General features: G+C 43.5%; 1 protein-coding gene across 1 annotated transcript; it reads left to right on the forward strand.

Moving 5' to 3' along the window:
* Positions 1-499: 499 nt before the first annotated feature.
* Positions 500-24,633, forward strand: LOC118685722 (lutropin-choriogonadotropic hormone receptor). The gene is made up of 11 exons (XM_036381376.1): positions 500-636; positions 8,455-8,526; positions 11,346-11,420; positions 13,051-13,125; positions 13,649-13,723; positions 13,812-13,889; positions 16,428-16,496; positions 17,139-17,213; positions 18,342-18,527; positions 21,011-21,091; positions 23,352-24,633. Exons 1-11 carry the CDS (start codon positions 500-502, stop codon positions 24,631-24,633), a joined length of 2,205 nt encoding a protein of 734 aa, XP_036237269.1.
* The last annotated feature ends 1,744 nt before the right edge of the window (positions 24,634-26,377 follow it).

Genomic DNA, 26,377 nt, shown 5'->3' on the forward strand with positions numbered 1-26,377 from the left:
GCTGTAAAAGCATTTACCCCCTTAAGGGAAATGAGGCACATTTTCCCCCAGGCACGAACTCTCAAAGGCTTTCACAGCCAGATAAATGGGTGCTTGCAGGGCCCACACCTTCTCACAGCTTTCCCACTAGGAAGTGGGGCACTGGGGGTTTGAGTTTTCCCCTAGGAACGGGCAGCATTGCTCGTGGTCCCTTCTAGGCAGGACCGTGGGGACCAGAACTTCTGAAAATCCACGGAAACATTCTGGCAGCCACCTGTAGGCTTTGCAGTCAACTTTCCCAGGTAGAGCAGCCGCGGAAGGAAGGCTGTTCCCCGGGGGCCGGAGCGCGGCATCCCCATCCCCATCCCCATCCCCATCCCCATCCCCATCCCCATCCCCGCGGGCGGGCGGGCGGGCGGCGCTCCCGCCCCGGGGCGGGCGGAGGCGGGCGGAGGAGGCGGGGGCGCATCCCGGGGGCTGCGGGCGAGCGGAGGCGAGCGAGAGGCGAGCGGGGCCGGCCATGGTGCCCTGGCTGCTGCCGCTGCTGCTGCTGGCGGTGCCGGCGGGCGGGCGCTGCCCGCTGCGCTGCGCCTGCACGCACGGAGCGCTGCGCTGCCCGCCGCCCGCGCACGGAGCGCTGCCCGCGCCCGCCCGCGCGTAAGTACCGCGGGCTGCTCCCACCCACAGGGACAGCCACGGGGTTCGGGGGGGACAGGACGGGGGGACTGCCGTGCCTTTGGGCCCTTGGAGCATCCCTAGCCGCGCGGAGGTGCGGGACGCGGGGCCGAAGTTTTCAAAGTTTCAAAGTTTGAAACGGACGCAGAGTTTTCCCCTTGGGAAGGAGGCGAGCATCCTTGCGGGACTTTTTCTCGTCCAGCAGCCTCAGTGACAGAGGAACGGGGTGCAGGTGTCAGGGCTTTTTCTGTGCTCTCGTTGCGGCAGGAGGCATAAACAGCCTTTCTTGTTCCAAAACCAACGCCTTGTAATGGCATGTTACGTTTAAAGAAACCTGATTAAAATCTTGAGAAGTAACCTTAAGCATTCTGTCAGTTCTAGGTGATTTCTCAAGATTTTAATCAGGTTTCTTTCTTTCTTGTTTTTTCCTTTCCCAACCCTGTTGGACTTCTTGTAACCTCTTCTCCCAAAGTTTGTGTGATTAATTTTCCCTCTATCCTGAAGCATCAAAATCCTCTTCACAGGGCTCATTACAACTCCTTGAGGTTCAGCTCATTGACAAGTTATTGACTATTTTCTTTTCCCCCTCTCTTAGTAAAAAAGCTGCTGAAAAAGCTGCTGCGAATTTTGACAGGTGTTTAAATCTCTGCAGGGTGGTCCATCATAACTTTCTGCTTAATGCTTTGCTGGTAATTAGGATTAAATTAAAATAACAAGGCATCATGGGCATTCCCCTTCCCCACTCACACACCATAGTCCAAGCTCATGGTCTAGGAGACCAGACCAAATAATTGATACATATAGTTATTCAAGTGTTGTGTTGTTTATGGGCTCAGTTACAGCCCTGATCTAAACAATCATGGCGTCAAAATATGGGATTAGAGGAGCAGCCAATAGGAATGTTGCCATTTCCAGGATCACTTGGTTATCTCTGCATGAATTGAGCTGGGGTTTTCATATTATGACCCTTTGGTAACAAAGTCTGTGTTTTCCATTCTCATCTGACTTGTTTGTAAATTTAACTCGCTCTTGAAATTCCCTAGGGGTGATACTAACCCTGATCTCCTCTTCCTTTTCTCCCTAGCTCAAGAATGGATAGGAGCAAGACAACCTAATTTGTACTAATCTAAAGCCATGTAAACCATTCCTCCAAAGTCAAAAATTCTAGAAAAATCTGTGCCCTGGATTTGTTCCCTCCTTACTTCCCTGTGTTGCCTTAAGTGTCAGAGAAAGCAGAGCCCATGGGAGCAGGAGACTCTCCCATCACATTTCTTCCCCACTATTCACAGCACATGCAGAGCTGGCAGTGGATTAAGCATGTCTATTAGGATGATGCACATCACAGCCCAGAGAGGTTATCAAGAGCCCTAAACGTACCTGATTTTATTCTTTCTCTGTGTTGGTTTCATCTTTTATGTCTCCTTTTTCCATCTGTCACCCCAAGAAGAAACCACGTCTCAACCTCAGTGATCATGTTAGGACAGATAATGGGTTTATGGCTGCTGCCATTTCTGCCTCACTGAGAGCAACAGGGCTGGGTAATGGACAAAAGGAAGAAAAAAATTTCCTTTCTACCTTCAATATAACATTTAATCCTGATGATTGTACACAAAGTCTCACTGTTAGGCTGGCTGTAGAAACCAACTTTACAGTCAGAAAAGAGTTCAACCAAGATTTAGCTCAACACTCCTACAAAGAAAATATTTGCACTTAGAGGTTAAAAAAATCCCTGTCTTTCACAGACATACCCAGCTCCTTCTGCTTCCAGCCTGATTTATATTGAACCTGAACCTATACTATTAAAATTTCCATTTCTTTGTATTTTTTAATAGAAAGCTTGCATTCATCATTCAATTACAAAGCTGTACATATGAATGTAGTCGCTAACCCCACAGGTGTACACATATTCTCACTCTTTTGTTTAGTTGTTATTCAACCTCTTTTCTTTCATCTCTTCCTCTGATTTTCATACCAGTTTCTTCTTATCCATTTAGCTATTATCTTCTCCTCTCTCTCTTACTCTTTCCCCTCTCTCTTATTCATACAGTTTTTGGAGCTCTGTTACTGCTGACTGTCTCTCTTTCCATACTCTCCCAGTCCTCCTAGCTCTCTCCTTGCCCTGCACAGCTCTGTGCATGAGAGAGAAAGCAAGAGAATGTTAATTTTTTCCCCTCATAGCCACATCTGTAGCCACGTGCACCAGGGGAATTGAAACCTGGTGCTTGCAAGTGCATTAATAATTTGGGGGGAAAATGCTACTTTAGGTCGTTCCAGCACAGTTCCTTCTGCCCATGTCCTTCCATCAGTGCCAGACCTCTGAAAAGTCCTTCTTAATTGTATGGTCAGTCAAGAAAATAAGCTCCAATATGTAACTCTAGCTAGATCTGAGTAAAATCTGATGCTGTAATGATCTGTGCTTCCAAATGTATTTTTGATACTTTGCTATATCCGTAGTCTATATCCCATAGGGAAATTTCAGCCATTTTTCTTTACCTGAGTTATCCTTGCCATGTGACACTATTGCTAAAAAACTTTTTCAAATTTATATGGCTTCTGACAGGTGGCAGAGTTATGGGGTTTATACAGTCCTGAATTGACCATATTTTTTCTCAAGTTCCTGTTGTTAGTTTGGACATTACACAAACACTATAGAACCTCCATTATTCAGACACCTTTGAATGCCCTTAGGCTACAGCAGCTACATGTCCTCTTAGTCTCAGAAGGAAAATAATCTTTAATACACTATTATATTTTGAAACAAAACATTATTTTTCTTCTTTTGAAATCTCATATGTACTTCTGGGGGTTTAAGCAAAGTCTAGTTGCAAAGGCACCCAAATCTAACTGTGCAGCAATGGGCATTGGATAACTTAAAACCTTTTTGCCCCTTCAAAAACTTCATTTCATGGTGAGGTTCACTTTCCTGTATCTGAATGTGTAACCCTGCATGCAGAGCTTCTGCAGTTGGGTGAGTGACATGTGATTAGGCACAAAATTACAAAATATCAAATACAAAACTTTGTGGCAAAAGCCTGAAGAAGTAGATAGTTCTATCATGTCTTCACTGGGGACATATTTGGCTCTTTGGGATTGTCAAACGAATTCAGTTTCAGGGACAAGTGTCTTCCATACGAGATTATATGACCCATCATCACCTAGTGAAAAATGCTACTTTGGGTGTTTCACAGTTCACATTTCAGGTAGATAATGCCCAATATGCAAGGCTTTAAAAATCAATGCCAACCCTTTACACTGTCCCCCAGAAGCTGATAAAAATCCTAGGAAAATAGTGATTTTTTGGCCATAGTTTCAATCAATATTCCCAATCTTCCCAAGCTTAGGGATGCTGCTGAATAAAATGCTTGCCAACAGCAGTCTACCTTATGTGTTCACCTTTTGGGCATTAAAAATACAAGTAATCCTATAAAATAGACATATTAAAATATAATAACCAATCCAACTACAATAACTCATTCACACCTCTTGCTATTGGGCCTGTGCTTTTTATGTTGTTATTATTATTAATCAGTTCTACTAAACACATTTTGCAAAAGGTCATTTCTGTAATAGAGCAATTTCCTCCAGTGGTGTGAGTGGGCTTGGGCTTTGACTCCTCCTCAGCAGGACTGAAGTGGTCCTGAGCTCTTGGGGCATCCAGAGCTCTCAAAAGTTTTTTTGGAGCTCGAGTCCATGTGGTGGCAGTTCCTGTCTTTCCAAATGCTCCTGGATAGCCTTACATACATTTAGCTTGGCCATTTCAAACCTTATTGCCTAGAATTTTGTACCTTGAAAACCAGTCTTGATAAGATAGAAATGCCAAGGGCTGCTGAATGCCAGGAAGTCTGGCTCCACTTCTTTCTGTCTTTTCCCAAGCATAAGAAGTCCTGCAATTCTGTGGAGTCGCAGTATTGTCAGTGAATGACAGCACTGAATACAAGTATAAGCACAAAAGTCATGAAGCATTAGATATGAAAGAAACTTTACAGGTTTTCTTAAAAGAGCAAATATTTATCCTTTAACAAAAGTCTTCAAAACAGTGCAGGTGACTTGTATTAAAGATGGGTGCCTCCCTCCTTTCATGAGCTACAGAAGTCAGGCCAGCAGCGTGGGCAAGTTAGATGTATAGAAGCTTTGTAAAAACATTTTTGTCAAAAGCTTCCTCAGCTGAATGGCCATATCTGAGTTTCACAATCTGAGTGCTGTCAGAAAGAAATCTGAACAGGCCACCCCACCAGGAAGAGAAAGCAGATGAGACACCTACAGACAGAGAGCAACAGCCTCACATTGACAACTCCTGGTCCTCAGGGGGGGCTTCAACCACAGCAGGACATAAGCAATTCAAGAGGTTCCTGGAATTCTTTGATGATAACTTAGTTTCACAATCTGAGTGGTGTCAGAAAGAAATCTGAACAGGCCACCCCACCAGGAAGACTGAGCAGATGAGACATCTACAAAGAGAGAGCAACAGCCTCACATTCACAACTCCTGGTCCTCAGGGGGGCTTCAACCACAGCAGGACATAAGCAATCCAAGAGGTTCCTGGAATCCTTTGATGATAACTTCTGTCTCCATGTGATAGAGGAGCCAAGGAGGAGAGGTGCAGTGTGGGCCTTGTTCTCACCAACAAGGAGGGGCTGGTGGGGAATGTGAAGCCCAAGGGCAGCCTTGGCTTTCAGGACCATAATGAGTTTGAGGATCTCAGGACAGTGAGGAGGGCACACAGCAAGCTCATCACCCCTGACTGCAGCAGCCTTTGGTCTTTTCAGGCACCTGCTTGGCAGAGTCCCAGGGAATAAAGCCCTGGAGGGCAAAGGGGCCCAAGAAAGCTCCAGATCAGCTACAAGCTCAGGAGTGATACATCCCAAGAAAGAGGAAGTCAGGCAAATCACCAGGAGGCCTGCATGGATGAACAAGGAACTCCTGGACAAACTCAAACACAAAAAGAAGGGAAGAAGGTGGAAGCAGGTACAGGTAGCCTGGGAGGAGCACATAAAAATTAAGCAGACAGGATCAGGTTAGGAAAGCTGACACCCTGATGAAATTAAGAAAAGAGGAAACATAACCCCCATTTTTACAGAGGGAAATAAGGAATACCCAAAGAAATACATGCCACTCAGTCTCACCTTCATGCCTGGCAAGATCCTGGAGCAGATCCTCCTGGAAGCCATGCAAAGGCACATGGAAGCTAAGGAGGTGATTGGTGACAGCCAGTGTGGCTTCATTAAGGGCAAATCTTATGCCTGACAAATTGGGTGACCTTCTAGGATGGGGTTACAGCAGTGGTGGATGATAAAAAGCCACTGACATCATCTACCTGGACTTGTGCAAAGCATTTGACACTGGCCTGAATGACATCCTTGTGTTAAAATTGGAGAGAGATGGGTTTGATGGGCGGGACACTTAGTGGATAAGTGGTTGCACTCAGAGCTGGTCAATGGCTCAATGTCTGAGTGGAGAGCAGGACAAGTGACACTCCTCAGGGGTCACACTGGGACCAGCTCTGATTTACACCTTTTTTGGCAGCGTGGTTGGTGGGACAGAGCTCATTCTCAGCAGGTCTGGGGATGGCCCCGAGCTGTGTGATGGGATCAGCACGCTGCAGGGGAGGAGGGACCTTGAGAGGTGGGAGAGGCTTGAGGCCTTGAGGCACTGCAAACCTCAGGGAGCTCAGCAAGGCCAAGTGCAAGGCCCTGCCTGTGGGCCAGGGCAATCCCAAGCACAAATACAGGCTGGGCAGGGAATGGATTGAGAGCAGCCCTGGGAGGGATTTGGGGGTGCTGGTGGAGGAGGGGCTGGACATCAGCCATCAATGTGTGCTGGCAGCCTAGAAAGCCTGTGGTATTTTGGGCTGCATCCAAAGCAGCAGGACAAGGGAGGGGATTCCCCTTTACTCCACTCTTGTGGGAACCCACCTGGAGAGCTGTACCCAGCTCGAGGGCTTCCAGCACAGGATGGATGTGGACCCACTGGAACGAGTCCAGAGGAGGCCACAAAAATGCTCAGAGGGTTGGAGCACCTCTCCTAAAGAGACAGGCTGAGAGAGCTGGGGTTGTTCAGTAAATATTCACAGAATCATAGAATGGTTTGGGCTGGAAAGGACCTTGAGGATCATCACCTGTCACTCCAAGCCATCACCATTACAACCAGCATGCTCACCCAGCAGCACGTCACAGGGAGGCAGTAGGCTCAGGGCCTGATGTAACTGAAAGCCAAGATTTTTGGTTTTATTTTTTGCACCTTCAGTCACATTTCCATTTCCTTTGTTCCTGAGCTGATGGTGCAGGTATAGGGTTATGGAGCAGGAATTTCTCAGCTTCTACTTTTTGCTTCTTCCTGAAGTTCTTTTCCTTTTGGCTCAGAGCGTTAAAACCTACAGCAGATTACTTCTACCTGTCTCTACCCTTCAGGGAAAAAATACATTCTTCAAGCTGCATGACTTAGCTTCATTCCTGATTTAGCTAAACCTCACACAGAGCAAAACATGCCAGCATCAATCTAGAGACAGGTATGACCCAATCACAATGGAATGACAAACATATCTATCCTTGTTAGGTAGGGAAGCATTGTTATTCCCAGTTTATTGACAGGGAGACAATGTCCAAAGGAACTAAATTATTACCAAATCATACAGACTTTTTGGAACATAGCTAGGAAGTGACTTCCAGGCTCCTTGGTACATCCAGATTTGTAACCCCTAGACACAGTATGTATACAGCCTGCCTTTCTAATATGTAGGTATGACATGTTTTTAAATATATAAATATATATAATTATATTTTATATATAAAATATATAAAATATATATTTATATTTATATAAATTTATATATATATATATATAAACTTGATGAACATTTAACATAAATATTGCCAATAACAAACATATTTTTTCATATAAAGGATTATGATAACAATGAAAAAAAAAGCAGGTTATGTGAATAGCATGAAAACATTTCAGTCAAAAAGCCTTGAGGGGGTAAGTTTAAGGATGGGAAACAAATGTCTCTGATATTTGTCATTCTAAAGCAAAATGGAGCAATTATCTGTTTTCACAGAGATAACATTTTGAAATATGTTAAATATTTTCCTATGGTTGTTATCAGGGAGAGTGTGGTCATGGATAGATAAATTGGCTGGTAAAAGTACTGTGGTTCAGATGTGGAGAATGGTAAAATGTGGCTCTGCCTCCCACATCATTGTTAATTTCTCAATCAGAGAAACTGAAAAATTAAAAATTAAAATGCGCACTTGCTCTGAATCAACTAACCACACTGATGCAATTTATTTAAAAAAAGAATTCCATTATACCAGCCTGATTTGAAGTTCTTCTACACTTTGTGCACAGCCACATTCATGATGCCACACTGCAGCATTACAGGGATATTGCTGGGAGGAGAACATGGTGCAGCCAACACAAAGATATTGTTTTAATAGAGAAAGCTTTATATGAAAGCCACTTCTTCTGAGGATCAAACTTTAAATAGCCTGTAGCTTCCTTTAACTGTGAATGTAGCAGCCTACTTTCATCAGGCTATAAATTTACTTAATAGGTTATGATTATTATTGATCTGATGATTACTCTCAAATTTATGTTGTTGAGGAACTGACCCAATATCTTTTGAATTCCATTTAACTGAGATCAATGCCAAATGGATCAGGCCCAGAGGCACAGAAAACTGTGGGAAAAATAAGGTGGCATTATGCTTTACTGGTTTTCTCCCTCCCATAATGGTACAATTATAAACAAAAAAACCCCATGCCTTACAACTCTTTCTTCCCTCTCTTTTTTTTTTTTTTTCAGATCATTTACTCATCTCCCTGTAAAAGTAATCCCATCACATGCATTTGAAGGACTTCAAGATGCCTTCATCATGTAAGTTGTCAATATTTTCCATAGGCTTTTCCCTAATTTCTTACCAAAATCATCCTTTTATAATAATGTAAAAATGCTAATATGCTCTAGTGATGAAATAAAACCACAGGGGAAGGATAAACATAGCATTCCTTTTCATGTAAACAGTACACAAAAGATCCTTTGAAAATGTGTGATTTTCAACAGCTGTTTAGAGATCAAATAATGAAATATTAATCATGTCAGAGAGAACTGGATACAGCTTAGTAACTGATGAAGGGAGCATTTGATTAGCAGAGGAGATTGATTTCTATTATCAAACATTACCTCTGCAATGACAGCCATGGCACATTATGCACTTGTAGAAGACCCAAATAAGGCATTTCTTCAGCATTTTGCAGTGAGAGATAAGCTTGGCAGAGGATCAGTAGGATTGAGCCCTTTCTTTGATCTTTCAGTTTGCAAGTGCTGTAATTTTGCTCACCGGGTCTGTGCTGCTTCTAGACCCTCAGCATTGTACCTATTTTCCATCAAGGATTCAGACCATAAGGCTCTTCTCACCCCTCCTGCCCTCATTTCTGCTGTTATTCTAGCTGAAATGGCATGCTTGAGTCTCCATTATTTTTTATTTTTTATTTTGTCTGCATTGAGTGGCCTCTAAAGGACAAAGTTGATGCACAGCAGTGCAGTGAAGAGCAGGGGAATGACCTCCCCCAGAACTTAAGCAGCAGCACAGAAGATGCTGCTTTCTTTTCAAGGTGCACTTTTTGTACTTCTCTGCTGCACATATCCAACAGCAATACAGTATTAAAGCAGAATCCAGTGGTGCTGTATTCTTGCATCCACTTGCATCTGAATGTTCAATGAGAACTTGATTATTTTCACACTGGAGACCAACTTAAATCCACAAAATTTCTCCTACCTGTATGACTTGAGGCTACACTTCCTCCAACTGTACACATGTCATATTCTCCATAAAGAATGCTTTGTTCTTGGATATCATTCCTTCCATAACAGGAATTTAATTGATCTTTTTGTGTGCTTTTAATGAATCTCTCCAAATTTACTGTGTGGAAATCAATGTATTTTTATGAAGTTGGTTTGTAGAACACTTCATCATTTTATTGAGATTTAGCGCTACTTTGAAAAATGCATATTTTATAGTTATAAATCTCTGAATAAGCTATTTGGCAACACATGACTCTCGAGACATGCTAAATTATTCTCATGCCCTAAGTCATTCCAACATATGTAAATAGAAAAACTGTGGCTCACAGGGAGGATCCCATGGAAGAACCATGTTTCAGACCCCAAAAAAGTTCTGTGAGCAGGCACTGATCCCTCCCAGCCTGTGAATCAGGCCACTTATTCTACATCCATCTTTTATTTATAATTAACTGATGCAATACCAAAAATAACATTCTCACTGAATTATGATGATGAAAAAAATCTTTGATAGTTCTTTAAGACACACATACACAGTAACTGTGATTTCTAGTGTGCATCCCCCTTTGCCACTACAAATGAAATACAGAACTTATTCTGGTCTAAGGGATTTTGTATCACCAATAGAGTTGTCTTCTCATAATTGCAATTGAATTAACCTAACACTCAGGATTGTGACAATGCTGACTCTGATGGTGTAAACACATTCAGTTGTTTGGAAAATGTTTTTTTCCTGGGAGTGTATAATCTTAGGTTTGCTTTGTGTGCCCTCCTAGTCAATTCTGTTGAGAAATTTTGAAGATCTCTCCCTTATATATGCATCAATGTACACTGTTTACTTTCAGGACTCAGTTTTGCACCCTCTTAGATCTTAACTATCACAAAATGACTGTACATCCCAAAGATGCTAAACAATCTTTTCAGGCTTGTTAGCTCTGGTCATCAATTCATAACTTCTGGAAGCTTCTAGGCTGACATTCTTTTTTGGAAAATTCATTTGCCATCCTTCATTTATGCTCACCTGGAAAAGGAGCAACTTATCAACTTGTTCACCAGTTCTCTGCTTGGAAGCTTTCAGAATCTTCCCTTTAGGCTGTCATTGTAAAAAATTAATTAATAATAAATAATTGGAAAAAAAAAAGGCAAAATTTTCAATGAAACTTTGTTTCTGCTTTGCTCCTTTTAGAATTAATAAAACATTAGCGCATTTAGCAAGCATCTAATAAATTGGTTCGTTTTTCTATGTCAGTATTGATTAATCTTGAGTACATGTGTGGAACAGGATCATTGGTACATCACAATCCCAGAGTGCCACCAAATACTGTCACGTTTGTCTGTGTCAGGATGAAAAGAGCCACTTCCTTTCAGTTTGCATACATGTAATGAAAATGGCATTTAAATCCAAACACTGCTCATGAAATGTGCTGAATCCATATCTGTGTGTTTCTACATCTGTGGATGAGAGGACCATAGTTCTGACTTGATAATAACATGAAGCACTGGGAATGTTATCCACGTCCTCACCCCACAAATAAATTCACTAAGCAGAACCAACAGTGGGAGGGAGGAAAAGGCTCACGAGGCTTGGGTTCACTCTGCTTGCATTAGTTCTGGCCCTCAGTCTCAGCTTACCTGCAATTTACTGAGGAAATGGAAATTGGCTCTTACATGGCACTTATTCCTAAGGGTTGGCTTTCCCTTTTGCCAAGACAGAAAAAGGCTGGTCCTCTCCCAAACCCCACTGGCACAGCCAGGATGTCTGAGGTGAGCCATGGACAAGACTGACAGGAGGGGTTGAACAAGTGTGCATAAAGGAAGGAAATACAAAGTGGAAAGCCAATTTCTGGGGTGTTTTCTGGTAATGTATTGCTTTGTGTCTGCTGTTTTCATTGTAGTGAAATCTCTCAGAGCGACTCCCTGGAGAGAATAGAAGCGAGTGCCTTTGACAGCCTCCCCTCCTTGTCTGAAATGTGAGCACCAGTTAAAAAAAGGCATCCACACTGTGGTTTCGGATCACTGAGGAGTAAACAGGCTGCAGAGAAGTATTCCTGAACCAGATCTGTCTCTGTTACTTTGATTGGCTTTGACTGAGATCTGTGATGAGAAAATTTCTCTCCAAAGTCCTCATAAAACAGTGAGCACTCTATAAGGCCTGGCCTTGGAGATCTAGAGACATCCCTGCACAGAGTCCCACTGCTTTCAGTGAGCTCAGTGGCAGGAGGGGAGCTCTGCCACTGTCAGGTTTTCTAAGTGGGGAAATAATTTGAGATGACAACAGATGAGAAAAATCTTTCTTTTGAAGATGCCATTTTCAAAGCCCTACATTATTTAAATGCAGCTGCTTAGTATGCATAGCTCTTCTGTGGAGCACTAAAATATTACTCAAACAGAACAGGCACTGATTTTAAACTTGACCTCATAGCACAGGCATCTGAGAGAGAGAGTTAAAAGCAACGAGTAGAAGAATGCTCTGAAATATTTAGTGAAATTGGAAACGCTAAATCTGATTCAATATCTCATTACTGCCTTTTTCGCACAGCATGACCAGTGAGTGGCTGAAAATTGTGCAACTAAGGACAAATTCATCTCTTTTTTCTTTCATGTGTGAACACACTGAAGCCAGTCACTCACATTAAGCAAGGGATATAGATTAGTCAACCTCTGACTGAGTCCACCTTCCACTAGAATCAGTGGTGTGCTCAGGGAAGGAATGAAAGATTTGACCCCATGCATTCATCTACAGTTTATGGATAGCTTGTCTTATGCCTGTCCTTCCAAAACCCAAAAGCTAAGCAAGGCCATTCAAGAGCTATAGGAAGCTGGCAAAAAACCTCCTTGAATCTTGGGAGCTGTGCAGGACTCTCATTGCAAGGGCTTGATGTCCCAAGCTGCACTCAAGTCCACATTCAATGAATGATCAGGGTAGTGAGCTCAATGGCATCCTTGAAATTCAATTTTTTTTACCATTTCATATGCTAAAACCTTTGTATTTTGTAACTCACGGGCTGGGAGGGAGCTGGGCTTCAGTTATTGGCCTTTAGGGCAAACAGAGCTTTTCCAGATAGTTCAGCTGCAGGAAGTGCTCCATGATTAAGAGATCTGCCCATTTTCTGAGTGACCACTGGCAAACAGGATTTCTCACACATTTCTCTCCCAGTTTCTCCCGATCCACTTCTACCAACCACTGCTCTAAGGAAGTCCATGGAGCTCCTAAGAGGTTAAACTATCTGAGGAACTGCCTTTCCTGGCTAGGAAGAGCATCAGTAATGTAATGGAAACAAGGGATGATTTGAAGGGATCTGATTGTGGAGCAAGGACCAGGCACACTCACACCCTCAGGTCCAAACCCAAAATGTTAACTCCCACCAGTGATCAGGATATCCAAGCCAGACCAGCTCAGAGAACATGAGAATTCAGGCAGTGATATCTTTTGTTGGCTGCCTAAAAATTGCAGGCTGTTTTTATTACCAACAGCACCTCAAAATGCACCCTGTAGCACATTTGCAGGCTGTTTCTGAGAAAGTAAATTGCAAGCAAAACGCAGGGTCCTCCCAAATCTATACTGATTATAATACTGAAATTTTTTTTCCCTCACTGCAGATTAATCCTGAACACAAAAAATCTGTTGCACATTGAGGACGGAGCGTTCAGAAATCTTCCAAGGCTAAAATACTTGTAAGAAAGAGTTTTATTCCTTTTCTGTTTTCTCTATTTATTCTTTTCTCCAAAGGAGTATACAAATCAAATTAAGGAGTGTAAGGAAAAAGGTTTTTCATGCATTACAGTATCCTGGAGGTTCATACATTGCTTACAATAGCTTTAGCCAATAGTGAGGTCTTTCAGTGTACAAGGGCAGGGCAGTGATGGACAAAACAGAAGTCTGCAAAGTAGTTCTGATAAGTGCTTATTTCTAGAATAAAGCTTGCATTTTAACAGAGTACTAAACAGAAGATGTAACTAAAATCTCTCCCTCATGCTTTATGTAGTGAGAACATATGCTGCTCCTCTAGGACACTGCTTGAGAATTCTGAAAACTTGATTTTTACAGGTCTTACAACTACCTTTGGAGCCTACATAAAAAATTAGATTTGTCAGTCACTTTTTAAAGTACTGTTAAACTTACACCTACCAAGTCAGCTTCTTGTTGCATATTCTGGTAATATTTCCATCTATAAATAGGAATTATGCTTTTCTCCAGGAGCATTTGTAACACTGGAATAAGACAATTTCCAGACCTGACACAGATCTTCTCAATGGAAGCTCATTTTATTTTGTAAGTAGAGACCCATGCTAACCCAGCTGTGTTTTCCATCTTGCTCCTGAGATGCTGACAAAAACTCCTTTTTTCTTTCCTTCCAAAGGGAGCTCTGTGATAACTTGCGTATGACAATTATACCACAAAATGCTTTCCAAGGGATGAACAATGAATCACTGACTCTGTGAGTAAAAGAATCCTAGCTCCAGCTCCTTCTGTGAGGATAACACTTCTGCTTGAGGAAAGTGGGTTGACTTCATGAAAATCTTGACATTAAGCCCCATAAAAAATAAATATGTATTGTGTGCTGAATTTTAAATGCCTAAGAAACATAGGGATGTTCTTCAAGATGAAGAGCAGAGTTTTATTTAGGAAAGAAAATAGGACCAGAGATCTAAATCTTCATCTTCCATGCAATGTTGTTTTTAAAAATACCATCACCAGGATATAAACTACAAAAACTGCACTGGAGGTCAAAGTCTCTGTTCTTACCTCAGGGATGTGGTTTCTTGAAACAGTGCTTTCAGGGACCAAGCAGTCTGGGGGAGCTGAGCTTCAGCTGCACATCCCTGTGAAGAGGAGGGATGGAGACACAGAATAAATGGGTACAAACTATGGCTGCTGCTTCTTACCCTGATTTCTTTTGCCTCATCTCATTTTCCTATAAGATCCCTGTAAGTCTCCACACCCAAGAATTTCCTTTTAGCCAGCAGTGGGTTGGTTCCTTGTTCCAGCCCCCTGTGAGGTGTGTGGCTTTGATGCTATGAGATGCCCCACCTGAGGAATGCAGAAAGCCAAGGTGTAATGTCCTCTGCCAGCACAGCAAGAGCTCTGTATGAATTTCACAGCTCACCTGGCTTCAGGAAAACTTCCACAAAGTAGTGCTGGAAGAGGAGAAATCACAAGCTGAGCCTCTTGGCAGGATTTAGGCCAAAATGTGGGTTTCCCAAGGAAGGACCCTGTAAGCCATAGAGAGCAGCAGCAGGTGTGGTAGCCACAAGCCCAGCTTTGGGGGCCAGGCTCCAGCTCACATCCAGTGGGAGCCCTGCCCAAAACTCCAGGGGTATTTACACCTGCAAAGGAGCTGCAAGAACTGCAGCTGATGGGCTCTTCATCAGGCTAATGTGCCAGCATGACAGTAATTTTGGCCCAGATTTTATGTATTGACCCATACCTTCTGGAAAGGAGAGAGGAACTGGGCATAAATGTGACTGAATGCTACTCCTACATGATGCTAAAGAGGAGCAATTGCTTGGATTAGTGCATCATTTCATCTTACGAGCCTCTTTCCTCCCAGCAAGTTCTCAAAATAACTCCAGAAAAATTATTATTCTGCTAATGGTGCAAGAAAATGAACATAAAAGAGATGGAGAAAGGTGCTTAAAGTCTTTACTGTAACCCTAAAGTGTATTAAATGGGAGGGAGTCTAAGTCAGGAAACAGCCAACAGTCATTTTTCTCCCATCCTTTTGTGATTGGGAGCTCACCACAAGCAGAAAAGAATTATCTTATCAGCAGCTTCCTAATTGTAGAGCTCCATGTTAACTCCACCCCATGTTGTTAGCTGTAATTAGGGGGAGTAATTCCTCCTGCGACAGCATGGTCTGGTGAAACACAAGTAATCTGTGGAGGTGTAAAGTCACCCTGCAGTCATACTTTGCACTGCAAATAGCTAATTTAGCCTTTCCAGCAGTTAATGTTTCTTGGGGATTGGGAAATTGATCCCACATATTGTCATGGTCTTTAAGGCTATTACTAATTTCAGCATTGTGCTGAGGTAGATACCATCTATCAAGTGGAGCCAGGTGTTCCCCACACTTGAGCACTTGGTTCCATAGGGCCAGTTTGTGCTATCCCAGAAGCAAGTGAAAAAGCAACAAAAATGTTGTTTCATTCATAAACAGTTCCAAGTTTTCAATTAAAGAAAAAGTAATAAATACAAGTGACTGTATTGAATTTCTATTGGATACATGAACTTAATATCACATTAATATTAATGTGATATTAATAGACCCATAGGTCACATCTCCTGCTGAAGGAAAAGAGCTGAGGTGTAGCAGAGCTCAGGCCCTAGGTGTCTGGCCCCAGGGTGGGGAGTCAGGAAGCAGGGTGGCATCCAGTGTCCCTGTGCAGTGCAGGGGACAGCAAGGCTCCCACAGCACAAATCAAGCCTGGCAGCAGCACCCTGGAGAAGCTGGTAACTCACTGCCTGCTGGATGATGCACAGCTCACCCCTGCCTCTCTGCAAAGCTGTTCTTGGCAGATTTGTCCATCCACAGAGGATCTGCAATCCAGCAGCTCCCTCCAGGCTTTACAGTTGCTTTCTACCTGACACCTCTCTCAGCCCTGCTGTCTTCCTGCAGGTGCACCTGCAGACACCACAAAATCAAGGTCTCCTGCCTCCAGGTTGTTGTCTGTGTGCCAGGAGCTTACCTGGACTAATGCCTTGTTTCTGGATCTCAGCCCCAGGAAGGCACAGGTGAGCCCCTCAGCAGGGGGAGGATCTGTACCTCAGCAGAAGTTCTCTTCAGCAGCTCAACAGGAAGGAGCTTAGACAGTTTAATCTGCACCTTTCTTAATTTAAGAGCTATATTACCTTCATTCTTTACAAGCAGAGACTCTAATCATTAAAATGAATGCAGCACCGAGGTTTGAATCTTGTTGTACAAAACATAACCTCACCTTTTCCAAATCTCTTTTTCTTATGTTTATTTAATCTCCAGCAAGTTGTATAAAAATGGATTTGAAGATATCCACAGCCATGCCTTCAACGGGACAAAGCTGAATCAACTGTGAGTATGCTATCTCTCCTCAGTAATTTACACAGTAAATATGAATTTAAATAGTCAGAGGCTCTTCCTTCAGTTTAACTGGCTGTGTCTTCTGTTTCCCAATACCCATGAGAAAACTGCAACTTTCAGTGTCATTGTGACTCAGTTGTTAATCTTGCAGCTAGCTCTCACTGCTTTTCCTGAAACAACATCCCTTAAAATAGTACAGCTTTTGTGAGAAAAGCTCATAATTCTTAAGAAAATTTCATCAATTAGTGTAGAACTTGAAACAGTAGCCCAGACTAAGGAATCTACAGTTTATGTCTGGAAACATCAATAGTTTTTAATCCCTCTCACACGCTGAGGGACTAGTGTGTTGGTTTGGGCAAAATGAATATTTGCTACTGTAGTGAAAGAACCAGCCTGGTTGTTCCTGGTTTAAGTCAGAAGAATTTGGAATTTATCACATTTAAGTGTAGACGATGATGATCTGATGGCATTAGAGGAAGTAAAGGTCACATGGGAAATACAAGCACTCCCCAGCCAGGCAGTGCAACAACCACGGCTGTGGTGGGAGAAAGAATGGAAACAGGTGTGAAGAATAAACCAAAAAAGTGATTTTTAAAACACAGATGTAAAGAGATTTCATTTTTGGTTCCACAGGATCCTGAAGGACAACAAGAACCTCAGGCGGATCCACAACGATGCCCTGAGAGGGGCCACGGGGCCAGATGTCCTGTAAGTACCCACAGCTCCATGCCCTGAGTCTCCTGTGGGAACTGCACTGTGCCACCAGGGCTGTGTCACCACGGCAAACAAGGCTTTGGGTCTGGAGGGAGATTTGATCTCTTACCCTCTGTGTACAAAGTGGAAACATGGCAGGAGATGCCAGGAAATTAGAGAGTGAAAGGAGTTCACACAACACATCAGTTCTAGTGTCGGCATTGATCTCCACCTCTTAGACATTTTCGTTTTTGCTTTATTTGTGTCAGATCCTCCTGATCCTGTATCTTATATTCTGACATTGTAAACTAACTTGTCTTTTGGTAGGATGGACATGTTTTGGCAATATATGGGTTTAGAACTTGTTTATAAAAGTGAACCAGTTGATTGCACACTGTAAGTTCATGCTGAATAAAATTTGATTTATTAATCAAGGACTTACTGGAGGGCTGCCCTGGCAATAAAACACAATAGCTTCTGCAAATAGCACTTTGTGCTGCACATGCCTTTTTTGTGCCTTTTTATTGGTGCTTTATGGAACATGGCATTACTGGCATCACTTTCAGAATTGTGGGCCTTTTTTTCCTTTGTTTAATGTCCTAATGGACATTTTTCACACCAACAGCCCCTCTGAAGTTACTGTAAGCCAAACTGCTTAAGTTTGTGTTGGCAAGAATGATGGCATTTTGGGGGTTTTAATTAATAGCCATTTAATTAAAGCACCTAGAACAGCCCTTCAGAGCCAAGCAGAGAGCGAGGAGGGTGTCCTACCTGTCAGCTGGCTGGAGAGTCACTATTGCCCACCTTCTTCCCTCTGTGTCTCTGGCTTAAAGAGGCATCCCTTAATCCATGCATGAATTTCCAATGGAAAGGTCAGGACACAGCCCCTGGAATGGTGGGTTTCAGTTTCCCCAGGACCAAGGGAGCTCCTTGCCTGGCTGGAGCTGCTGAGCCTCGGGGATGCTCTTACCCCACTGCTCTGTAGTTTCACAGACCATGTGTCTGGGCTGGCCATCAGGTGCTGAAGCAGCTTTGTAGATCTGAACCTTCATGAAAAAAACCAGTTGCTGTTAGCTACTCTCATGCTTTGGTGGTATTTTTGTAGGGATGAAAAGAAAAGTGAATGCTCTCTTTGTTTCACAGGGATATTTCTTCAACAGCACTGGAGTCCCTGCCTAGTTATGGGCTTGAGGCCATTCAGGTCTTAAATGCAACCTCATCTTACTCATTAAAGAGGCTGCCACCACTGGATAAATTCAGCAGTCTTCTGGAAGCTGTCCTAACATATCCCAGCCACTGCTGTGCTTTTCGAAATCTAAGGACAGAAAGGTAAGTCCAAAGAGCACATTATGGTACTGCAGTGCTTCAGAAGTTCCAAAATGGCAATTCTGCTTTATTCAGCTCACATGGCTTGATCATTTTTATTCCTGTTACAGGGAAGCTATGGTGCATTGCAAGGCCTTGCAGAAAACAGCAAATCTCTGCTAAGGCCAGGAAAATTATGTCCATTTATTTTAGAGCAGAAATGGATCCCATCCTGTGCCCCGGATCTGCCAGCAGAAACATTATTCTAAGCTTGTTTAAAGCTTACATTTTTCTTGGTATCTCAATTAAAAGCCTACTGGCATACAGAAGACAAACTTTTATCAATAGGACATTGCCCTAATTAAAAATAAAATGAAACCCCTGTAGCCTTTAGCTTAATTAATACAGGTGATATGATGACATAGTAGAAAGGGCAAGCTTTCAATTACCCACCAAAATTTAATGCCTGCTACAAGCCTACAGAGAGAGATTACACAGTTTAGTTCTAACCATTTCAAGTAATAGACAGTATTGTTCTCTCCACAACTGGAAACTGTGGCACAGGGAGAGCTTTGCATCCACAAACTTGGGGCAGTTAACCCAAGACAACTGGAGCTCATTTTTCAGCATTTATGGTTCAAAGAAACCAACCTCCAGTTGACTTCAGGCAGCTAAAGCAATCCCACATGGGTTTAGTTTGTTCCATGGAGGTGCCTCATTTCTCGTCCATCTCAAATGAAGGCCACAGCAATGACTGAGCAGGCAGTTGTGGGAGGCCTGATCAGTGTCACCCCCCTGCCTTCACTTCAGGGATGTCCTGGAAAGGCAGAAGTACATTCCAATTCTTTAGGGTAGCATTAGGGGTTAATCTATGCTTTCTCTGCCTACCTCATTTTACTAAGGAGTTCTTGATTCTGCAAGAACAGAACAAAGAATCTACCGTTAAGCATTTCCATTGCTAATGAACTGATTCTGTCACAGATCACATCTCTGAGCGTATTAAATGCAGGAGCAACTCTGGCAGAAAAGAAAAGATATTTATTCTGATAAAGATAACTACATTTCTGATGCTCTATTATTTTTGGGGTGCTTGACTTTGAAGCATGGGCATGGCCTATAATAACAGACGTGCCTTAGTAAGTCACTTTCTTATATTTATATTAAGTGACTGTTTTCTTAGTAAATTGCTGGGGAGGAAATCCCATGCAAATCAGGAAATCAGAAAAACTGCTCCCCTACCAGGGGCATCAGCAATGAGGTGAGACAAAGCCATTTCCATTCATACTGGTAGATACCTGGCTGTGACTTTCAAAGGCTCAAACCCAGAAATTTTGCCAAAGGTATCACCTTTCAACTTGTATTATTCAAACGGCTTTACTTCAAGCATGCAAAGTCTCCCTCCAGTTCCCAGACAGCTTTTAAAATAGAGTCACCTGGGGAAGGTTCACCCCATGCACCAGCATGGGCTTGGGGCTGAGCTGCTGGAAAACAGCTCTGCAGAGGACCTAGGGACCCATCCCTGAGCCAGCAGCATGTCCTTGTGGCCAAGAAGGCCAAAGGTGTCCTGGGCTGCATTAGGAACTGCAGTGCCAGCAGGTCAGGGAGGGGATCCTGCCCCTCTGCTCAGCCCTGGTGGGGCACCTCTGGAGTGCTGTGCCCAGTTCTGGGATCCTCAGGATGAGAGAGACATGGAGCTCCTGGAGCAGGTCCAGTGGAGGGCTACTAAGGTGGTCAAGAGTCTGGAGAACCTCTCTTATGAGGAAAGGCTGAGGGAGCTGGGGCTGTTCAGCCCCCAGGAGAGAGGACTGAGAGGGAACCTCATCAATGTCTGTCAGTATCTGAAGGGAGGGTGTCAAGGGGATGGACCAGGCTCTGCTCAGTGGTGCTGGGCAATGGGACACGAGGCAACAGGCAGGAGCTGATGCACAGGAACTTCCATCTGAATATGAGGAAGAACTTCCTTCTGTGCAGGTGACCAAGCACTGGAAGAGGTTGCATGGAGAGGGTGTGGAGTCTCCCTCACTGGGGATATTTCAGGACTGTCTGGAATGTGCTCTAGGATGACACAGGGAGGTTGGACCAGATGCCCCACCATGTTCCCTGCCAACCTGACCCATTCTGGGGTTCTGTATCGGGCCAGTTTCCCAGCAGCTGTGAACAGGCACTTCTCCAAAAGCCAGCCTAACTGCTTCCATTCATCCTGGTGGAGAATCTGGCCCACTTCAATGCAGTATTTCAAAATGCACCATTTAATTCAAGTTCAAGTTATTTCAATATTAAAAAAAATACATCTTACACGATAACCAACCTGAAAGACCATCCTTACACATCCTGACACTGCCTATTTTCACAGCATTTCAAGTCTTCTCCTTCCCACTTCCAGATGTCTGCAGGAACATTTATGCTGCCTTGAGGCCAGCAGTGTCTCTGAAGATCACTTGCAGAGAAGACAAGGCTTTGGCCAAAATCCTGCCTGAAACTTAACTTTCTTCTCATCCTTCTTGCAGACAGAATTTGTTGTTTTCCATTTTTGACAACTTCTCCAAGGAGTGTGAAAGCACCATGAGGAGACCGACTAACGAAATGCTGTAAGTACCTCTCTGCATAGAGATGATGGAAGTAGCAAATACAGACCTCCTCCCCTTTCTCCTCTTCACATGTTTTTTACTAAGCAGGTCTTTGCCTGCCAATTCAGTCACCCCTACAAGTTGCACAGCGGTAATTTTACTATCATTAAAGCAAGATTTGGATTTTCAAAAGGAAAGGGGAATAAAAAACCCTCATGATTTCACAAGCTTTCTCATTCCAGTTTGTCTTCTGAGTTCTGAACAGATTTCAAAATAATGATTAAATATTTACAGAAGTTAGTGGCCTACATGGAGACTTTCCATTCCCTGAAATAAATGCTGTTATTGGTGTGATTCAAAGAGCTGTTATTGTTCATTTTTTTTTTTTTTTGCCTATAGAAAGGATAATCCAAACTCTGCATATCAATAGTTTTCCATGGTAGAATGGAGTCCCTGAGCCAGAAGTGTGATGACCCCGTGCCAGTGGTTTACTCCGTCTAAACATGTCTTTTCATATCATCACAGTTTTGCTTGACAGTGTTCAGTGTGACAATGAGAAAGGCTAATATCAGAACTGTTGTGTTGGCTGTGCTGGATGGCACAGGCTCTAACCCAGCTTTTAAGGGAGAAGTTTAAAGATTTGCTATTCTTCATCCCTCTGCAGCTACATGGGAGACCTTGGGATTTCTTAGCAGCCCTGACGTGGCGTCAAAGCATTCTAAAGTCTAGAAGAAACAAGGTTATGGTCACAAAATCCCAATGGCTAAATACAGCTGAAATGTGATTGATTCATTGGGATAATTACTTCCTTGGACATTATCTTGTTTGCTGGCTGGTGAGGCCTCCTACAATTGCCATTTGGTTTTATCTGTCTGCTTGTTTTGGATTAGCATCTGTTGCACTCCTGCTGTGCATTAAATAGTCTGCCCAGCCTATTGGCTCCTGAAACTTTTTACTTTGGCAAATCCCAATCCCAGCAATTCTCCCATCAATGAGCAGGCATTATAATAAGCAAGTGAAAATAAGGTTATGGTTCATGGGCTTAATGGCTGCAGAACCACAGCAGAAATCATCTGAAAGTCCTGAATTCTTACTATTAAAAAAAAAAAAAAAAATCCAGCTTTCACAAAGCAGCACATTCACACAGCCTCTCAGAAAATCACAATCATTTTTACAAGTAAATAGAGTCAAATGTATTCCCTGCTCTTCCAGTTTGAGCCAGGCAAGTAAATGCAAGACACTGGGCAGTTTTCCATATACAGAGAGAAGTAAGGATAATGAGTTTGGGACATTATTTGCCCCACAGGAATAGCTGAAAAGCAGCTCAGTTTCATTTGCTCAGTCTCAGTTAAGACCCTGCTCCAGAAATATTATTTAATGGACATGCTTCTGTAGATGTAGAAGCTTAAGTGTGTAGTTAAATTATCCTAAAGCTACCACTTTTCTCAAGAGTTGTCCTCAACAGAGATATTTTCCAGGTCTCACACTGCAGACTGAGTGTTTGCCCACCAAACACTCACAGTCAGGATGATTTGGAAGTTGGGAAATGGGCACCTGATATGGCAGGGAAGTGCCAGAAAAGACAGTGTTTAGTTTCAACACATTTCTTTGGCAGGCTTATCACCACACTCTTGATGACCTAGAGATTTCAGAAGTCTATCTTAAAAACCTGCATTTTTTTATTAGACATTGGGTGCAGCCTAAATTTAATAAATTCCTAACTACCATTGTGATTTTAGTTAACCATGCACTACTACTCCTTCCCCTATAGTACTGTGAACAGCAAATTCCTCAGCATCTCCCAAGCCATACATAGTCTCAGGAATTTGTTTGCTAAGTGCCTTTCCTAAGGGGAGCAAAGATGCACAGTTAAAATCCATAGGTTATGTTAGTATGGCTTGTAGAAGCCTGTGAAACCTCTGTGCATCAAACCTGTAATCCATCAGCCCAGGTGTTGCTGTAGCTTGGACTGCAGCCAACCAGCAGCATGGGAACCATGGCTCCTCCACAAAGCAGTAAAAGTGAAGTACTTACAAATAGGCAAGTTCTAAAAGAGAGCATTTCTGTGGATGGGACTGTGACCCCTGCTGCTCTCCAAGGCCACTTCCCAAACACAAAACATCCTTACAAGGCTTCATTATTTGTAAACACCCTGTAGAAACACATGGAGGAAGGCACTGTTTTAGAACAACTGTTATCTGTTGTCTTTTGCAAAAGAATGCAAGTGGCATGTAACAAATAACTCACTTCTGTTTGGGGGGTGGTTTTTTCATGGTTACAGCGATGACTCCAACAGCACATTGCTGTGGTCAGCAGAGGGGAAGACGCACCCCTTTGGAACAGATTATGAGAGTTCTCCCTACAGCTACTCAACCATTTTCGACGACAGCGAAATGGCCGGCTTTGACTTTGAGTACGACTTCTGCCAGCCTAAAGTCCTCACGTGCACCCCGGAACCAGACGCCTTCAATCCCTGCGAAGACATCCTGGGCTACAGCTTCCTCAGGGTGCTGATCTGGTTCATAAACATCCTGGCCATTGCCGGCAATTTCACCGTGCTCCTCGTTCTCCTAACCAGCCACTACAAGCTCACCGTCCCTCGCTTCCTCATGTGCAACCTCTCCTTCGCCGACTTCTGCATGGGGCTGTACCTGCTGCTCATCGCCTCGGTGGACGCCCAGACCAGCGGGCAGTACTACAACCACGCCATCGACTGGCAGACGGGCGGCGGCTGCAGCACGGCCGGCTTCTTCACGGTGTTTGCCAGCGAGCTGTCGGTGTACACGCTGACGGTGATCACCCTGGAGCGCTGGCACACCATCACCTACGCCATGCAGCTGGACCGCAAGCTGCGCCTGCGCCACGCCGTGCCCATCATGCTCGGGGGCTGGCTCTTCTCCATCGGGATAGCCCTGCTGCCTCTCTTCGGGGTCAGCAGCTACATGAAGGTCAGCATTTGTTTGCCCATGGATATTGAAACGGGCCTGTCCCAGGCATACATCCTGCTGATCTTGGTGCTCAATGTTGTCGCCTTCATTGTCATTTGTGCTTGCTACATCAAGATTTACATCGCTGTGCAGAACCCAGAGCTGGTAGCCGCCAACAAAGACACCAAGGTCGCCAAGAGAATGGCCATACTGATCTTCACGGATTTCACCTGCATGGCCCCCATCTCCTTTTTTGCCATATCCGCTGCCTTCAAAGTTCCTCTTATCACGGTGACCAACTCCAAGATCCTGCTGGTTTTATTTTACCCCGTCAACTCCTGTGCAAACCCCTTCCTCTACGCCATTTTCACCAAAGCGTTTCGGAGGGATTTCTTCCTGCTGATGAGCAAGCTTGGCTGCTGCAAGAGCCGAGCAGAGCTCTATAGGATGAACTATTTCTCTGCTTATAACTCCAACTGCAAGAATGGCGGCGCAGCCACAGCCCCCACCAAAGCCTCCCAAGCATTCCTGCTCTTGTCAGCCTTAGAGAAGCCCTATCCTGCACCACGGGACAAGACATCTCACAAGGAAAATTTACCCAGAGTGCCAAGTTATCCTTTGCAAGGCCAGTTGTGATTATCTTAGTGACTAGGGATTGTTTTACAGTGTCTTGAACATTTCATAATAAATAAAAATACCAGTCAGTAATTCTTATGCAACACAACTGTTCTGACATTCGAAGTGGTGTTTTCCCTTCTCTTCCTTTGTGATGATAGGTGTGGAAAGTGGCTATTAAGCAAAACTTTTCTGTGTAGGGAACCAGAAGAGTCCAGGAGTAGTCAGTCAAGTTGCTCTTGAAGCTAACAGGTACTGCAGTGATTGCAGCCTGGCTTCTTTTTCTCCAGATCTGCTTCCCTGGAGTATTTAAAGCCTGTTTGCTACCTTTCATGGCTTCTTTTTTCATTCCTATCAGCTGTGCTGGCATTGTTAGTTTAAAGAAAGAGGCACTAAACTAGAAGCCTCCATTTCATCAACAGAAACTTCCAATTACACAGCCACCTACACACAGTTAAAGAAGAGCATTCAAGCAATAGGCTGTAAAGATGTCACCGAGGAGGAAAGTTTATCTATTGAACCTTTGTCACTGGCAATTTTGCAGTTTACATTAGATCTCAGGCCGAGCTGGTGGGTAGTTTACTTAAATTATTAACCCATGCACAGCCATGTGTGATCTGGAAATCACAAGAGATGCAAAACCCTCTCTGCTGCACACAGGACTCAATTTAGGGCATCACATGTGCACACACAAATCAGGTAAAGGCTACCTCTCAGCAGTAGGAGAGCTGCTTCCTGCACAAGCAAGGAAGTGCTGCCTTCTTTTCCCTCCTCGGACAGTCTCAGGAATGATTTCCACTGGTCCACTCTCTGACATTGCCAATGCCATTCAGGAATGCACCAGGGCCTCTTCAGCACACACAGTCCAACTCTATTCCCAGGTGATGAAGCAGAGTAGCAGAGTAGTTACCTTTTTGTAACAATGTTTTCCTATTAAAATCTCTCTTTTCTTTCACTATGCATTGTCTGATGCTAAGTGATCATGCTAAATGCCTGGTCCAGATTTGTGACTGCACTGCTAAATTAAGTAAGTGCAGAGTCTGATACATAAGAGAACAGTACTACTGCAATCACTTTAAACCTTTTACATTCTCCTTTTCAGCTGAGTCCTTTGCTTTCAAGTCTGCGACAGCAACTGAGTTCCAAAGCACTCCTCTTGTTGCCAAACACTGCACCACCAGCTACATTTGCTTCACATTAATGAAAGCAATTCTTTGTACCAGTGACTGGTCTATCATTAGTTCATAATTGTGATAATTAGCAATAATATCTCTGACCCACTCTTACCTTCAGCATAATGCCATGGTTTCAATCAGTGCAAAAGCTCTTGATGTAAGCACAGCTGTGCTCACGAGCAGTTCCACAGGTGGGAATGAAGCAGGATTGAGAACAGAGGAGACTCTTAAAACTCTGTGGTTTAGCAATCAATACAAATACCATTTGATGCACCTCTTTACACACACCAGCCTCTGATATTAGCCAATGATCCAAAAGGACTATGATAGAATATCTAACTATAATCCAGCCGAAGATACTAGTGTAAAAAAATAGCTACTAGGCCTAAAACTTCTCTGTCACCTACCTCAAAACTGATTTGTGAGACTCATTTCTTCTGACATCCCATGGAAAAGTCCTGTACACAATTTAGGACATGACAGCACAATATCTTAAGTGGCAACAACTGATTTACTTGCATTATGTTTCAACAGGACAAGACCTTGCCAGCACACCCTCCCCACCACATAACACGGTCAGGAAACCACAG

Source organism: Molothrus ater, chromosome 3, assembly GCF_012460135.2.
Source record: "Molothrus ater isolate BHLD 08-10-18 breed brown headed cowbird chromosome 3, BPBGC_Mater_1.1, whole genome shotgun sequence".
In the NCBI taxonomy this organism is placed as follows: domain Eukaryota; kingdom Metazoa; phylum Chordata; class Aves; order Passeriformes; family Icteridae; genus Molothrus; species Molothrus ater.